Consider the following 18,932-nt stretch of genomic DNA (forward strand, 5'->3'; position numbering starts at 1 on the left):
TTAGAATTTTAGAATTTTAGAATTTTAGAATTTTAGAATTTTAGAATTTTAGAATTTTAGAATTTTAGAATTTTAAATTTTAATTTTAGAATTTTAGAATTTTAGAATTTTAGAATTTCAGAATTTTAGAATTTTAGAATTTTAGAATTTTAGAATTTTAGAAATTTTAAATTTTAGAATTTTAGAATTTTAGAATTTTAGAATTTAGAATTTTAGAATTTTAAATTTTAGAATTTTAGAATTTTAAATTTTAGAATTTTAGAATTTTAGAATTTTAAATTTTAGAATTTTAAATTTTAGAATTTTAGAATTTTAGAATTTTAGAATTTTAGAATTTAGAATTTTAGAATTTTAGAATTTTAGAATTTTAGAATTTTAGAATTTTAACCTTAGAATTTTAGAATTTTAAATTTTAGAATTTTAGAATTTTAGAATTTTAGAATTTTAGAATTTTAGAATTTTAGAATTTTAGAATTTTAAATTTTAAATTTTAGAATTTAGAATTTTAGAATTTTAAATTTAGAATTTTAGAATTTTAGAATTTTAGAATTTTAGAATTTTAGAATTTTAAATTTTAGAATTTTAGAATTTTAGAATTTTAGAATTTTAGAATTTTAAATTTTAGAATTTTAGAATTTAAGAATTTTAGATTTCAGAATTTCAGAATTTTAGAATTTTAGAATTTTAGAATTTTAATTTTAGAATTTTAGAATTTCAGAATTTTAGAATTTTAATTTTAGAATTTTAGAATTTTAGAATTTTAGAATTTTAGAATTTTAGAATTTTAGAATTTTAGAATTTTAGAATTTTAGAATTTTAGAATTTTAGAATTTTAGAATTTTAGAATTTTAGAATTTTAGAATTTTAGAATTTTAGAATTTTAGAATTTTAGAATTTTAGACTTTTAGACTTTTAGAATTTACGAATTTTAGAATTTTAGAAGTTTTGAATTTTAGAATTTTAGAATTTTAGAATTTGAGAATTTGAGAATTTTAGAATTTTAGAATTTTAGAATTTTAAAATTTTAAAATTTTAGAATTTTAGAATTTTAGAATTTTAGAATTTTAGAATTTTAGAATTTTAGAATTTTAGAATTTTAGAATTTTAGAATTTTAGAATTTTAGAATTTTAGAATTTTAGAATTTTAGAATTTTAGAATTTTAGAATTTTAGAACCTTAGAATTTTAGAATTTTAGAATTTTAGAATTTTAGAATTTTGAATTTTAGAATTTTAGAATTTTAGAATTTTAGAATTTTAGAATTTTAGAACTTAGAACCTTAGAATTTTAGAATTTTAGAATTTTAGAATTTTAGAATTTTAGAATTTTAGAATTTTAGAATTTTAGAATTTTAGAATTTTAGAATTTTAGAATTTTAGAATTTTAGAATTTTAGAATTTTAGAATTTTAGAATTTTAGAATTTTAGAATTTTAGAATGTTAGAATTTTAGAATTTTAGAATGTTAGAATGCTAGAATTTTAGAATTTTAGAATTTTAGAATTTTAGAATTTTAGAATTTTAAAATTTTAGAATTTTAGAATTTTAGAATTTTAGAATTTTAAAATTTTAGAATTTTAGAATTTTAGAATTTTATAATTTTAGAATTTTAGAATTTTAGAATTGTAGAATTTTAGAATTTTAGAATTAGAAGTTTAGAATTTTAGAATTTTAGATTTTAGAATTTTAAATTTTAGAATTTTAGAATTTTAGAATTTTAGAATTTTAGAATTTTAGAATTTTAGAATTTTAGAATTTTAGAATTTTAGAATTTTAAATTAGAAATTTTAAATCCTTAGAATTTTGAATTTTAGAATTTTAGAATTTTAGAATTTTAGAATTTTAGAATTTTAGAATTTTAGAATTTTAGAATTTTAGAATTTTAGAATTTTAGAATTTTAGAATTTTAGAATTTTAGAATTTTAGAATTTTAGAATTTTAGAATTTTAGAATCTCGGAATTTTAGAATTTTAGAATTTTAGAATCTTGGAATTTTAGAATTTTGGAATCTTAGATTCTTAAAATTTAATTGTTTTAGGATTGTTGAATTTTGCAATTTCAAAATATTGAATGTTGGATGTCAGATTTTTTTATAACTGTCTTTATTTATTTAGGCTTTATGTTTAGAATTGTTAAAATAAAATATTTCTGAATTTAAAATTTGAGAATGGTTATCTGGGAATCTCAGAAATAAAAAAAAATAAAGTTATAGTATTGTTAAATTTTGGAATTTAATTGTTGTTTAATTGGTGAATTATGAATGTCAGAATTTCCAAAATTTACATTACGGGGTTTAAGAATTTTAGAGTTTGAGAAATGTTAATTTTTAAAACTTTGAAATTTTTACTTCAAATTTTTGAATTATTTATGGCAGAATTTTCAATCATTTTAATTTATTGTAGAATTTAAGAATATATTTTTTTTTAAATTTTCAATTCAAAATGGTTGGAATTTTTAATTGAAATTGAAATTTAAAATTGTGTTATTTAAGGATTTCAGAGTTGTAAAATTGCTAAGACCTCAAATTTTTGTTTTTAGGATTTAAGAATTGATGTAATTGCTTTTTTAGAATTTAGAATTTTTAGCTTTGAATTTAAGAATTTTAAATTCTTCAGAATTTTTATATTATAAAATTGTAGAACTTATGGATTTTATAATGGTTATTTTTTAAACTTTGAACTTTGAATGTTGGAAATTGAGAGTTATAGAACCCTGAATTTTCAAGCTTGATTTTTGAAATTTAAAATTAAACTTTGAATTTTGAATTATGTAACTTTTGAATTTAGTTTTAGAACTTTGCATTGTGATTTTTTTGGAATCAGGGAGGTGTGGAGTATTAGAACTAAGGAATATTGGATTAAAATGAGCGTGTGTGAGGATAAATACAGACTTGGGTTGATTTTTGTTTTGCTTGGTTTAGTGTGAGAGTGTGTTGGTGTTAACGATCTGCTTCAACTAGACCGGGATCGCCTCCCAGTGGAACGTGGAACGACTCCCTTCGTGATAAAGTCGGCCGGAGGGTCGGCGTGGTTCGGTGTTTGCAGAGCTGCACAATCTGGTGGAAGAGGGCAACGTCGCGGTCTATTGAGGGAAAAGGTCGATTAGATTGTGAGATTTTGGGAGGTTTATATAGCTCAAACTTACCACACTTCTTGACCGCTCCTCATGGTGCTTCTGCTCCCACCAGGTACGCAGAATTGTACTCGAACAACGAAGCAGTGATCATTCTCCGTCCACTCCGGCTTACCGGGGCTGGGATCCGCGGCCAAATCCACCACGGAACTCAACAATGCCAGCTCCGGCACCGAAATCGCCTTTCTTGAACGGTCCTCGCCGGGGCCTCTCTTGCGAAAATCGCGATCGCCGCGGGGTCCTCCGGGACCGCCAGCACCACGGGCGCGATGCGGCTCCGAACGGGCCGTCCTCTTCAGCATCGACGAAACAATCTCCGGGAGCAGGTGCAGGTACGAGCGTCAAAACCAGAATTGGTGAAACTGCTCCTTGACAAAGTTCTACAACTTTAGCGACTGCATCATCTTGATGGCGTGCCGGTTCGGAATCTGCTCCAGCTCCGAGTGCTTCGGGGCGTAGAAATCCTTCTGCGCAACCAACACGCCTCCTTGGAGAGGTACTCGTAGGTGGCGACGCGATGAGCTTTTGGCACACACATCTTGGCAGCAGAAATGTATTACAACATTCCGTTTGCCGGAAAGAGCAACAACTTGTCTCCGCCTTTGGGCTGGGACTCCACCGGTTCCAACTCTTCCTTCGCCTTACCGCCACTTCCACTTCACAAAACACAAAATTTGATCCTCGCGCCTCGTTTTTGGCCACAAAACAAAACATAAACAAACTGTCGCATTCGTCCGTGTGGTTGCGGTTTTGGTTGCGTTTGACAGTTGTTACGCTTCAGAAAATTTGAGAAATGCGGGGGGCGTTTTCGAAACAAAATGTTTTCGAATGCGATGAAAATGTTGTCGTTTTTGAAAACATTGCAAACGAAATCGAAAACAAGCGATGTTCTCGATTTCAACGCAATTTGGTTTCGGTATTGCGGACCGGATTTCTATCCGTGTGTTTAAACTAGAGCGTCCAATTTCCCGGGGTTACAAAATTCCCGGAAAACGGGAAATTTTCAACAAATTTTCCGGAAAATCCCGGGAATTCCCGGGAAATTTGAAATTTAACGAAAATTATTCTAATCCTGTTTCTGATTAATCTTTTGCAACGAAGTTGTATAGAACAGCAAATTTAATGGTCAAAATGAGTGTGAGGATCAATTAATGGCTTGACTGCTTGTAAAAAATCATGCAACTTTGAGAAAATATATAATCTTTCTAATTTTGAAATCATTCAAATCGTTCCAAATGAAAGAAAATATTATTAATATTTTTGTTGAGAAGGATTTTTTTAAATTAAAGTGTTTGGACAGTGAAAATCTTTGTCTCAGTGACCATAAAGTTAAAATAAAAAAAAAAAACAAAAAATTCAACTTGTGAATAAATAAATAATCATTGAATTTAACTTAAAAAAATAATTCTTTTTTTTTACTTGAAACACTATTTTTAACTTGAAAATTTGATAAGAAGTTGTTTTTAATGGTTTTCATGGTTTTATGATATGACTTTACTGCCCCTGATCGCATAAATGTCCCATATGCATTTTCATCGATTTCGAGTTTTTGATGCAGTTTGGTTCAAAATCGTGTGCTCTTTCAAAAGAGCCTATAACATTCAGTACATTGTTCTAGAAATTTGGAGGAAATCCAGTTTTTTCTTGAAAACTTAACACGTAGCCTTATGTATGGGACAAACTTTAAATGCGTTTTTCTCAGTTTGCTGTTTTAGCATATGGGACATTTATGCGAACATGGGCAGTTTAGTTATATGGTATTCAGCCTAATAAATCAATTAGATTGAGCATTTAAAAGTGGTTAAAATTCAACAATATTTTTTCATATATAACCCTCTTACGCCCTTGATAGCTCACGTGCTTCATAAATTTATAACTTCAATCTATAATTTCTCGAATACTTAGAAACAAACTCTTCTTACACAAACCTTTTTTAAAAATTTAATTATGTAATTCAATTTCCATCCAACATGTTCAAGATAAAAACAGTCAAACGAATCTCAATATTGACCTTGGCCGGAAGATGTAAATATCTTATTTTCAAATGATATTACAAAAAAAAAACATTAAAAAAGGTTGTCAAAAATAAAATAGTTTATATTCATTCCATAACAGCGTAAGTTTTGTTGTCCAACATATAAGCAAACAATATTTCTAGTGGTGAATGCTTCAGAAATAAATATTATCTGAATTAAACCTTGACATGAAATTTACAGACAAGCTGATTAGTTAATATGAATAGTAGATGGAAACAAAAAAAATCAAATCTCCAATTATTATTTTTTGTATAATTTCAAAACATTGGTGCCAAAAAAGTAGGCAAATGTATTCTTCTGCTTGTATTTCGGAAACGGGAAATATTTTTTTCCGGGAAATCCCGGGAAATTTTTTTTTTCGACGCTCTAGCTTTAAACCTTATGTAATATAAATAAATAAAATATCTTTGAAAAAATCGATTCCAGCAAATTTAAAAATAGCTAGAAACTTGTTTTTTTTATGTACAGGAACAGAAAAAAACGTTTTCAAAATACAAATGAAAATAGAAGTGCAATCATGTGAAAACAAATGCATTTTTCACTTTTAGAGCGAACGGCCTGATTCGAAATTACTTTAAATTTAAGCGAATTTTCCATGTACTGTTCGTAAAAACTCGGATTTTTGAAAACGAATCATAGTGTTCGATGTGCTAGACAAATTCCGTGCAAAATTAATTTTATTTCAAAGATAAAATTTCAAAATTTAATTTATGACTTAAACTTGGATTAATCTAAATTGAATGACCGGGGCTAAGTAATATTTTTAAAATCGAAAAATTCAGCAATTTTCTGGAATATTATATTATAATAATGTGTACAATACCTTTCCCGATGTTTAACATAAGATTTAGCATTTTTCACGACCCGTAAAGTTTATTATTTTCGAATAGTGGTCCTCGTGAAAAATGCGTTATTTTACCGTGAAAAATCATTGAGCTTACTGATCAGAATTTCGGTTCTCAAGCTACAGAATTTCGAATAATAAGATACTATGTTTGTATGAATTCGCAAAATGGCTTTTTCGGTCAAACAGAAAACCTCAACAAATTTTAAACAAAAAGTAGTTTGCCAAAATATGGCATTTTTTTGGTTAGATTTTTAATGTTAAAAAACGAAACTTAAGTGATTTTTTTATTCTTTTTTATGTATTCAAAATTTTAAAAACCTGATATTTGAAAATGCAAAAAAGAATTAAAACTTAATCAAAAGGCTATTTTTGTTCTTAAAAATCCGAAATTATTTTTATAGAATAGATAGCAAAATTTCAAAATAGTTTCCTTTTTAACATTGGAAATTGAAAAAAATATTAAAATGGGATTTAGTTAGATTACACTGAGAAAAACTATTTTTTCACAAATTGTAAACTTTAAGAGGCTGTATCTCAGTAACCAGCAGTCCGACTAACAAATTTAAAAAAAATGTTCGAAATGATATCAACGTTTCGGAAATTATTTCCAAAAATAATAATTTTTTTTTTTCAAAATTCAATATCTCCGGTACCAAATTCGCACCATCATAAAATCCATCATAAAATCTAGCAAAAATAATGCCTTTTTTAGTACCCCAAAAAAATATTTAATTTAATAGATACGTTAAAGGAAATTCAACTGTAAAAAACTTGAAAAAGAGGAATTTGTTTTGTGCATCAGTTTTTCTGAAACCTACAACTTTGCCGAAGAGCTTTCGAATATTCACAAGAGCAGTCCGCAAAATTGTATGGAACAGCTTCTTTTGACATAGGCCATGGACATTAGAAAAGAATTACTCAAAGTAAAAGAAAGGAATCTTAAAATGCTTGTTTCTGCACAGATAAAAAAAGAGTTCCCAAAATCGTGAACAAGCGTTCATGAAAATGGGAACCTCGAACAATGTGTTTAAATCCCATGGTACGATTTTGAAAAACGTACCATGAAATTTGAACACTTTGTTCGTGGTTCCCATTTTCATGAACGCTTGTTCACGATTTTAGGAAATCTTTTTTCTCCGTGTGAAAAGGGCCTGTACTTTACGTTAATTTTATGTAAAATTACACCCAGAAATATGTAGCCTATCAATATGTGAAACCTAATGGACCGAGATGTCGAGCTCTTTTTGACATTTATCCTTCTCACTCTTCAACAGTCTGAGGCCGTGCGGGCTAGTCATCACGGTGTGTTCTGGATTCGAATCTGATTCTGAGTGTAATATTAAATTACTTTTCTTCTGAAGGTAACGTGCATGATTTTTTATGCGATTTTACCGTTGATTTTCAGCTGTGTAAAATCACGAGCAAATTTTTGTACTTCTTTTTGAGAAATTTTTCTTCAAAATTTGCAATGCAATTCATGGTTTTTTAATGAAAATTATTTCGTTGTTTTTTTTTTCTAAAAATGATGATTTTGAAGAAATTGCGCGTACAATACTCATAAAAACAAAACTTGTTTATCAAATTTGACGTTCTAACTTACCTGAAATGTCTGGTGATTCGTTAACGAGTACATGACGATGAAGCCGTGCCCGTTCTTAATGTACAGATCCCGCATCGACGCAAACTGTTCCGTTCCGGCAGTGTCCAGGATTTCTAGCACGCAGGGCGAGTTGTCCACCTAGAGAGGGAGAGGAAAGAGAGAGAGAAAAAAAGATGAATTAGTTCTCGAGTAATTCATAAAGCCATGTTCAAGATATACAGCACAAAAGAAAAAAACAATTCAAAACTATCCACTATCTTGTCCGAGCAAGTGTTTCTTGCGCTCAAGTTCAAGTCAGTCTCTGAAATTATTCCGAACCAACGCCGGCGGCGAAATAAATCATAAAAGTTCTTCCCGTTTTTCCGTTGGCCAGCGGGCTCAAGCGCCCTCTGACTTCCGACTTGCTCCTCCGGCCAAAAGTGTGATAAGCGCGCCGCACACGCGAATGTTAATCAAACAAGTTTATTTATGGCTTTCGGCACGGTTTTTCCTTTCACCCACCCTCGACGGAGGGCTCCGTTAAATCTTAGGGTGACCTAACGGATAAACATTGTATTAAAGTATACATTTAGGCGTTTGTTGTCTACTTTTAGGCGCTTTTTTGTTAAAATTTTCGAAGATGTTTTTTTTTTCGTATCGCCCTAACAAAATTAGTTTTGCGTGCAAAAAAACGTCTCAAAATTAAGCTTTTGTTCGTCGCGTTCCCTTTCAATTCACACCAACCGCAAAATCGTCCATTGAAAGAAGACAAAAAAAGCTCACAAAAAAAACAACTAAAACAACACTTAACCTCAAACCCGTTCGCCGTTCACTTCCGGTCCGGTCACGTGGCATAAATTTGTCCACCGTGGGCCGGAATACTCGGGGAAAAGTTTTAATACCTTCGCCAAGGCCCTTGTCGCCTTGGTGGAAAATCTGGCCCGGACTGACAATGGAGCTTTCAAGGTGTCTGGCTTAAGTTTAGCACCAGCTTTTGGCGTGCTATTGTAATCTATAATTAGTTTTTTTGGGAAAAGATGGTGGTGGAAAACTTGTCAAGTGTTCCCTTTGTGAGGGAAATCTTTTTGGAAAGGGTTTTTAAAAGGTGATTTAATAGTTTGAAAAGAAATTCAAGAAAATCGCCGGGAATAGCTTATTAAGCGAATGTTGAATGTTACCTGGAACTGATAGACATTCTTCACTTTGCCGATTTATTTTTAAATTTCGTTGATTTAAGAAAATTTCTCACTTGATTTTTAATGGTAGTTCTTTGAAATTTCGGCGAGATCCGGAAAAATGCACGGTTATTATCATGCAAATTGAATCTTAAAAATTGGTCTTCTTACTTTTCGAGCCAATGACTTTTAAGGAAATCGTAGGAACGTTTTGCGAATTTTATGTATTGACTGAGTTTGACTGAACAAAATAATAATAATTTTTCAACATTTAATGTAAATTTTGGAAATATTCGACAGCTGCACGGAAAAAAACCCGATTTAATCCCACCTGGGGTGAGATAGAGCCTTTCTTACAAAAGGAAGTTAACGGCAGTTGATTTTTTTTTTTTTTCAAAGAAATAGCAAAATAAAGAATGAATGGTCCATTCATAATACAATTCTAAACTCAACCTTATTTTTTCACATAACTTATAAAGCGCTGGTTTTTGCCCCATTTGCCATGGCCGGTTGTAAGCTGTGCTCGCACACAAGCATTTTCGATTTTTAAAATCAGAACAAATTATTTTTGAGGCAGAGAATTAGCTCACAATTTGCGATGTTCGTAATGTTTTCTGCATATCGCTAAATTGTTCGTATTCTCTGAGTGTTTTTTTGCACTTTTCAAAATATTTAAAATTAACGAGAAAACAAAATAATTCTTGCTCCAATGCGTTAAAGTGGTTACAAAATGACTGGCAGAAAGTGTTTCAACACCCGAGAATTTGCCGTGTTGTAAACAACGATGTAACGGTAAAGCCGCATAAATGTTCTTGAAAGCTTTGAAACGCCTACTGTAATTCACTAAACTGTCATTTAGGCGTTAGGCAAAATTGTGAGCTTTCAATAAGCAAGCATTTAGGCGTTTTTGGGACTGGGAAGCATACAACGACTGAGCGCTCGGTGGGACTTCACTACGACAAACGCAAACGTACCGAATAAACCACCTTGGTGCGCTGGTACGATGAACAAAAATACTAATACACAAAAAGGCTAGTACCGAAGCTAGAAAACCAAACACGCGATGTGCGTTGTCACTGGCACATGGGAAGCTTAGACGTTTCCCAGAAATTCGTTCGCTCAGAGTTCGATCAGAGAATGAGCAAAACAAAAAAGAAAGGCAAAAGAATGAGCATGAGGCTTCAGAACAGATAGCTGCTTGCGTCAAGTTTGCGTTCACTGAAGCTTAGCATAGAAAATAATGATAGGCGATGTGTGATGAACGAGCAATCGATAAAGCAACTTGCACTAAAAGGGGGTAATCTAGTATCAAAACTCTATACGCGCCAGCATCACGCGCCAGCATTGCTCGCGTCTGCATGTGAAGCTCAACTTGACAACTTGTCGACGAGGCGACGAGGCGACGAAGATCGATCGTCCATGATTTTTTGCAGATTTTTCGAATGAATATTTCTCGAGAAATGATTTGGGAACGAAGCTTGAATTGGCGTCGGAGCCAAAAGCAAACCCTATACCTTTCTTTAGTAAGAAAGGCAAAAATGGAAATTTTCTAAAATCTGAACGGTAAATCCGAATGAGGTCAAATTTGTTTCAGAACATCGAGTATGGTCTAGATTATGATGTGGAGAAAAAAAATTAGATAAAATGCCAAAGGAATAGTTTTGGCATTTGGTGAAAATTGGTTTTTACCTTTTTTAGGGGTTTTTCCCCCTCACAGTGAATTAGTCCACAAGCTGTAAATCAAGAACCACATTACCGACATGGATGAAAATTTGGGAGGATGTAGGGCTGGGAAAATGCAATTTTTTTGACAAATAAACGATTTCAATACTTTAATTTTCGACCGAATTTTCATTTGAAAACCGCCTGATTTGGTGAAAACACACTCCGAGTCCCCATAAAAAATGGATAAATTCAAATTTGGTATGGAACTGGTTCAGGTTCAGCACATCCCCTTTCAAATGCGCCCAAGAGAGCTCAAATCCATAATGTGGGCTCTGAGAAACCCCCTACCACAAAATTGAGCACTTTTTTACCACACACGGACGTCACGCGTGCTCTACAGTAAATCAAGCGCCAAAATTCGGATATTGGAGGTAGACCAATTATGTCATTGTCAATCGATCGGGCGTCGAAAATCGACCGTCCATGATTTTTTGCAGATTTTTCGAATGAATATTTCTCGAGAAATGATTTGGGAACGAAGCTTGAATTGGCGTCGGAGTCAAAAGCAAACCCTATACCTTTCTTTAGTAAGAAAGGCAAAAATGGAAATTTTCTAAAATCTGAACGGTAAATCCGAATGAGGTCAAATTTGTTTCAGAACATCGAGTATGGTCTAGATTATGATGTGGAGAAAAAATTAGATAAAATGCCAAAGGAATAGTTTTGGCATTTGGTGAAAATTGGTTTTACCTTTTTAGGGTTTTCCCCTCACAGTGAATTAGTCCACAAGCTGTAAATCAAGAACCACATTACCGACATGGATGAAAATTTGGGAGGATGTAGGGCTGGGAAAATGCAATTTTTTTGACAAATAAACGATTTCAATACTTTAATTTTCGACCGAATTTTCATTTGAAAACCGCCTGATTTGGTGAAAACACACTCCGAGTCCCCATAAAAAATGGATAAATTCAAATTTGGTATGGAACTGGTTCAGGTTCAGCACATCCCCTTTCAAATGCGCCCAAGAGAGCTCAAATCCATAATGTGGGCTCTGAGAAACCCCCTACCACAAAATTGAGCACTTTTTTACCACACACGGACGTCACGCGTGCTCTACAGTAAATCAAGCGCCAAAATTCGGATATTGGAGGTAGACCAATTATGTCATTGTCAATCGATCGGGCGTCGAAAATCGACCGTCCATGATTTTTTGCAGATTTTTCGAATGAATATTTCTCGAGAAATGATTTGGGAACGAAGCTTGAATTGGCGTCGGAGTCAAAAGCAAACCCTATACCTTTCTTTAGTAAGAAAGGCAAAAATGGAAATTTTCTAAAATCTGAACGGTAAATCCGAATGAGGTCAAATTTGTTTCAGAACATCGAGTATGGTCTAGATTATGATGTGGAGAAAAAAAATTAGATAAAATGCCAAAGGAATAGTTTTGGCATTTGGTGAAAATTGGTTTTTACCTTTTTTAGGGGTTTTTCCCCCTCACAGTGAATTAGTCCACAAGCTGTAAATCAAGAACCACATTACCGACATGGATGAAAATTTGGGAGGATGTAGGGCTGGGAAAATGCAATTTTTTTGACAAATAAACGATTTCAATACTTTAATTTTCGACCGAATTTTCATTTGAAAACCGCCTGATTTGGTGAAAACACACTCCGAGTCCCCATAAAAAATGGATAAATTCAAATTTGGTATGGAACTGGTTCAGGTTCAGCACATCCCCTTTCAAATGCGCCCAAGAGAGCTCAAATCCATAATGTGGGCTCTGAGAAACCCCTACCACAAAATTGAGCACTTTTTACCACACACGGACGTCACGCGTGCTCTACAGTAAATCAAGCGCCAAAATTCGGATATTGGAGGTAGACCAATTATGTCATTGTCAATCGATCGGGCGTCGAAAATCGATCGTCCATGATTTTTTGCAGATTTTTCGAATGAATATTTCTCGAGAAATGATTTGGGAACGAAGCTTGAATTGGCGTCGGAGCCAAAAGCAAACCCTATACCTTTCTTTAGTAAGAAAGGCAAAAAGAGTTCCCAAAATCGTGAACAAGTGTTCATGAAAATGGGAACAACGAACAAAGTGTTCAAATCCCATGGTACGATTTTGAATAACGTACCATGGCATTTGAACACTTCGTTCGTGGTTCCCATTTTCTTGAACGCTTGTTCACGATTTTTGGAACTCTTTTTTCTCCGTGTGTGATTAAAAATATTTAATTTATGTATTAAATTTATTGCAACAGAAGATTTTCACCGCTTTTAAGATCTGAGAAATTTAAAAAAGATTCTTTTTTATGGCAAAAATTCAAAAAATCACATAAACTAAAAACAAAACCATGAAAAAATTTTTATCTATTTTTTTTTGGCAAAAAGCTTACTATTTACAGCACAACTCAGCCTTTTAATGGATTACAATCTTGGATTACAATCTATAAACACTGTAAATACCAAAAACAAAAACAGTTCTTTACATTTCATATTTATATTTCAGCGAACTAAACAAGACTAAATATTTTGTAACCACTTCCTAAAAAATGTTATAAAAAATGGCCCTGCTCAGTAAAAATTTGGAAAGAAAATTGAAGGTGTAAAATCTGAAGGTAAAATATTAGCACTTTTATGATGTAATATTACCTCAATTTAGACTGAAAAAGTGACAAAACTCATAGATCTAGGGTTTTTTTTGGAACTTTATTTTCTCTTAAAAAGCACCCAGCTAACAAAGCATGAATTGTTTTCAGTTGATTGTAAATGTAACATCCTGGAACAGAACTGCTAAACTCTACTGAAATACTAATTGAATTGAAAACAGTGACAAAACACTGAAAAAGTGGTTAATGAACAGTTTTTATAGAAATAAAATTATACATTTTTTCTGACATAAAAGATGTACCCATTTCCAGATGTAGCATTACCATGATAATTTTTACGGTGTGAGAAAAGTCTGAAAATTTGAAAATGTGGAAATATTTGAAAAATTCAGATAAATTTTATAATGTTACCCCGGTATACGATGCTTTTACTGTCAGTTAGAGCGTCCAATTTCCCGGGGTTACAAAATTTCCGGGAAACGGGAAATTTTCAACAAATTTCCCGGGAAATTTGAAATTTAACGAAATTATTCTAATCCTGTTTCTGATTAATTTTTTGCAACGAAATTGTATAGCACAGCAACTTTAATGGTCAAAATGAGTATGAGGATCAATTAATGGCTTGACTGCTTGTAAAAAATCATGCAACTTTGAGAAAATATATAAACTTACTAATTTTTAAATCTTTCAAATCGTCCCTGATAAATTTTTTAAATCAAAGTGTTTGGATAGCGGAAATCGTTGCTCCACAATCATTAAATTGCTTTTAAATTTGTCTCCATAAAGTTAAAATAAAAAATCAAAAAATTAAACTTGTGAATAAATAAATAATCATTGAATTTACCTTAAAAATCTAATTTCTAGCGCTTTTTAACTTGAGACACTATTTCATGAAATCACAACTCAAATTTTTCAAATATTTGGAGCGAGTTTTTGAAATATAGTTGCATTCTTTGGGTAAATTTCATGTGATATGAAGTTGTTTTTTAATGGGTTTTCGTGGTTTTATGATATAATTTTAGTTATATGGTGTTCAGCCTAATGAATTGTTTAGATTAAAATAGTTTTGAGTATTTAAAAGTGATTGAAATTCAACGATATTTTATCATATATAACCCTCTTACGCCCTTGGTAGCTCACGTGCTTCATGAATTTATAACTTCAATCTGTAATTTCTAGAATACTTTGAAACAAATTCTTCTCACACAAACCTTTTTTTAAAAAATTAATTATATCAGTTCAATTTCCATCCAACATGTTCAAGATAAGAAAAGTCAAACAAATCTCAATGTTGATCTTAGCCGGAAGATGTAAATATCTTATTTTCAAATGATATTACAAAAAACCATTTAAGAAGGTTGTCAAAAATAAAATAGTTTATATTTATTCCGTAACAGCGTAAGTTTTGTGGTCCAACATATAAGCAAACAATACTCCTAGTGGTGAATGATTCAGAAATAAATATTATCTGAATAAAACCTTGACATTAAATTCACAGACAAGCTGATTACTTCAATATGAACAGAAGATGAAAATAAATAAAATCAAATCAGGTTCTCCAATTATTATTTTTTGTATAATTTCAAAACATTGGTGCCAAAAAGGTAGGAAAATGTATACTTCTGCTTGAATTTCGGGAATTCCCGGGAAATTCACAAATTTCCCGGGAAACGGGAAATATTTTTTTCCGGGAATTGCCGGGAATTTTTTTCCCGGGACGGAAAATTGGACGCTCTACTATCAGTATTCTTTTAATAACATTTGGTTTTGCAGTAATTTTTCACTAATTTTTCTCTTGATTTTGCTCTAAATCTCTATCAACTCTGTACTTTCTAGAACTGTGATTTCCTGTAAAATATTAAATTAATTCACACCGTAAAAACTTGTGCAAATTTGGAACGTGTAAAATTTGAAGCTTTATTATTACGCCTTTTATGATGTAATATTTCCTTAATTCAGACTGAATAAGTGGCATTTAACAAAAAAGTGGTAAATTATAAATTTTTAGAGGGATTTTTTTTTGCGACATAAAATATGTCCTTATTCCCAGATTTAATATTACCAATTTTTTTTAATAATTTGCCGAAAGGAACTTGAACCTTTCGACAGTCGAGCTAGTGTAAACATTGTGTACCATTTGTAAGATGTTTGTAATGGAGGCTAAAAACGGAAATCTGAAAGGTTAAATAAACTATTTCGTTGTGTATTTTATATCGTCCATTTGCTTCAATTTTTCTGATAAAATTCAATGATTTTTGTATTATTTGATCATTTCGAAAAAAAAATCATTGCACAAAAATACAATATTGTCAACTGAAGCCCCCATCACATCTAGGTGCGAAAATTCCTCCCCAACAAGTTAGGGCACCATCACAGGAATCTCCCTGGACGTAACATTACCTCCCCGGGGGCTATTTGACAGGACGCGCGCGACACTGACTTCGACATCCATTTCCAGGCAGGCAGGCAGGCCTTGACTTGCGCCCCACCAAAAAGCAATCATCGCAGCAACCTTGCTCTGGATTTGCAACAGTGGCAGCAGCAGTCCAGATGGGGAGAAGGTTATTGAAGCCCTTGGGGATATTAGTTTAGTGAGGAGCACTAGATTGCCTCCTGGAACACGTGTGGCCCCACTGTTGGATCGTGACTGGGGCACGTGGTCGCTGAGTTGGGAATAGTTAAAAATAGAAGTTAATTGATGGCAACAAGTCTGACCACTGTGGTAATTTTATTTATGTACTGTTTTTCTTTTTTTTTAATGAAAAATAAATTGTCTGCAATTTTCAAGTTTTTTTTTCAAAATGAACTTTCTATTTTCCAATGCACAAATTCCTGTGTCGATATTTTGATCCAATTGCAATCACTCTCTGTTAGTTCAGCCCAGTCCCAACTATCGACTCGATGTTTGCGATTCGAGTAAACAACAATTACCTTCCTGAATGCTACTAACTAACGCCGGTCTTCGTTGTAGAGTTTAGTGTATCAAGGCTAGATTGCCCATAAAAAAACGAGTTAACTGCTGCATGTTTACTTGGAGTTTTCCGTGGACACGTGTGAGTTCGGAAGTATTTTTCCCTTAATTCGAGCAAGGGGAAAAAAACACACGGAAAATTGACGACGATGGGTTTTACCGTTTTTACGGCACCAGTAGAGCGTCATTAAATGCCTCTTCCAGCACCCACCCAAAAGATGGACGACCGATTCCGTGTTCTGGGGGCATATATTTTCCACCTCTACAGGCGGTAGAGAGTAATAACTGGAACCAAATGGGCGCACTTTTTTGCCCAGGTGTATTTATGTGGTCGTAACGTAATGAATGGAGATGTTGGTTTTCTTTTCTACTAGTTTGTGTGTGTGTGTTGGTTGGAAAACAACATTAAATGCACGTTTGATGTGATCAATTAATTGGTAATTGGCGTAGAAAATCAAGAAGTTTTTTACTTTTTCTATTCCTAACTTAAGTAAAGAAACTTGAATTTAAAAATTTTGAAAATTGTGCTTGCTTTTTTTCTACAAAATTCCTCATATACTATTGGAAAATATAAGTGTAAGTGATTATTTTTTAATCATCTTAATATTTTTTAAATTTCCCATTGTTTGAGCATTTTCAAAAAACAGTATTTCTTTTGAAAAATTTATTCATGAGGTTTTCAGAGTATTAGCAATATTGAATCTAATTTTCAAATGACGAAATCTCAAAAACTATTGGCCTGATTTTCATTGTCGAATTTCCTAAACATTAGATGTACTATAAAGTGTAAGAAAAGATCAAAAATTTGCTGATTTTTTTAAATGAAATTTTAGATTCACTTTTATCCTAAATAAGATTTAATAGCCAATTGTTATAGACATCATTATAAAAAAAACATCATAAAATCCTGATTGTATCCTGTAAACCCTGCTGAGCAACTCTCTGAGATTTAGGTCATTCGTTTTTTTTTGTATTTTTTAATCCGGCTGAAAATTTTTCGGTGCCTTCTGTATGCCCAAAAAAGCCATTTTGCATCATTAGTTCATTCATATAATTTTCCATACAAATTTGACAGCTGTCCATACTGAAATAATATGTGAAAATTCAAAAATCTGTATCTTTTGAAGGAATTTTTTGATCGATTTGTTGTCTTCGGCAAAATTGTAGGTATGGATATGGACTACACTGAAAAAAATGATGCACGTTAGAAAAAAAAATGTGATTTTTAATTACACTTTTTGTCACTTAAACTTGATTTGCAAAAAGACACAATTTTTATTTTTTTAATTTCTAAAATTTTTTGGGGACATAAAATGCCAACTTTTCAGAAATTTCCAGGTTGTGCAAAAAATCTTTGACCGAGTTATGAATTTATGAATCAATACTAATTTTTTCAAAAAATCGAAAAATTGGTCGCAAAAATTTTTCAACTTCAATCGAATTTGCAATAAAAAAGTACTTTAGAGAAATTTTGATAAAGTGCCCCGTTTTCAAGTTATAGCCATTTTAAGGTAACTTTTTTCATTGTAATCGCAGTTATTCATTTTTTTAAAATTAGTGCCTATGTTTGCCCACCTTTGAAAAAAATATTTTTGAAAAGCTGAGAAAATTATCTATATTTTGCACTTTTGAACTTTGTTGATACGACCCTTAGTTGCTGAGATATTGCCATGCAAAGGAAATTGATGTTTTCTAAGTCTCACCCAAAAACCCACCATTTTCTAATGTCGATGTCTCAGCAACTAATGGTCTGATTTACAATGTTAAAATATGAAACATTCGTGAAATTTCGCGATCTATTCGAAAACAATATTTTCAAAAAATTTAAGTCAAGACTAACATTTCAAAAGGGTTAAACATTCATTATAACGCCTTTTAAAATGTAAGTCTTGATTTTAAAATAAAAAAAATGTTTTGGAATAGATCGGAAAATTTCACGAATGTTTCATATTTTAAAATTGTAAATCGGACCATTAATTGCTGAGATATCGACATTAGAAAATGGTGGGTTGTTTGGGTGAGACTTAGAAAACATCAATTTTCCTGTTTTCAAACCTTTGCATGGCAATATCTCAGCAACTAAGGGTCGTATCAACAAAGTTCAAAATTGAAAAATATAGAGAATTTTCTCAGCTTTTCAAGAATATTTTTTTGAAAAGTGGGCAAACATGTGCACTAATTTAAAAAAATGAAAAACTGCGACTATTTTCAAAAAAGTCACCTAAAAATGGTTTTTACTTGAAAACGGTGCACTTTATCAAAATTTCACTACAGTACTTTTTGATTGCAAATTTGATTTTACATCGAGAAATTATGTTGAAAAATTTTTGCGACCGATTTTTCGAATTTTTGAAAAAATCAGTATTGATTCAAAAATTCATAACTCGCTCAAAGATTTTGGAAATTTCTGAAAAGTTGGCGTTTTTTGGAAATCAAGTTTCAGTGACAAAAAGTGAAATAAAAAATCACCAAATTTTGTTTTACTGTGTATCATTTTTTTCAGTGTAGTCCTTATCCATACCTACAACTTTGCCAAAGACACCAAATCGGTCAAAAAATTCCTTCAAAAGATACAGATTTTTTATTTTTCACATATCATTTTTGTAAGGACAGCTGCCAAATCTGTATGGAAAATTATATGAACGAACTAATGATACAAAATGGCTTTTTTGGGCATACCGAAGGCACCAAAAAAGTTTCAGTCGAATTAAAAAATACAAAAATTAAAATTAAAGCTCAACTTTTCCAAAAATAACAATTGGTAAAAAATACTACTCAGTAAATAATGTGTAAATTTGGAAGGTGTAATTTTGGAAGTTTGAAAATTACCTTTTTTTTGATGTAATATTATCTCAATTAAGACTGAAAAAGTGACATTACACCAGAAAATAGGTGAAATTACACAGTTTCAGAGG

General features: G+C 31.7%; 1 protein-coding gene and 1 pseudogene across 4 annotated transcripts in view; both read right to left on the reverse strand.

Annotated features, from left to right (window-relative positions):
- LOC6047652 (ras-related protein Rap-2a) overlaps positions 1 to 18,932 on the reverse strand; it is a 273,455-nt gene that overhangs the window by 31,504 nt on the left and 223,019 nt on the right. For all 4 annotated transcript variants that reach the window (XM_038250214.1, XM_038250211.1, XM_038250213.1 and 1 more), the window contains exon 3: positions 7,613 to 7,750. In XM_038250214.1, coding sequence (XP_038106142.1) covers positions 7,613 to 7,750 — 138 coding nt within the window. The remainder of the gene's footprint in view (positions 1 to 7,612; positions 7,751 to 18,932) is intronic.
- Positions 2,938 to 3,687, reverse strand: LOC6040203 (annotated as a pseudogene).

The sequence above is a fragment of the Culex quinquefasciatus genome, chromosome 2 (genome assembly GCF_015732765.1).
Source record: "Culex quinquefasciatus strain JHB chromosome 2, VPISU_Cqui_1.0_pri_paternal, whole genome shotgun sequence".
NCBI classification, from domain to species: domain Eukaryota; kingdom Metazoa; phylum Arthropoda; class Insecta; order Diptera; family Culicidae; genus Culex; species Culex quinquefasciatus.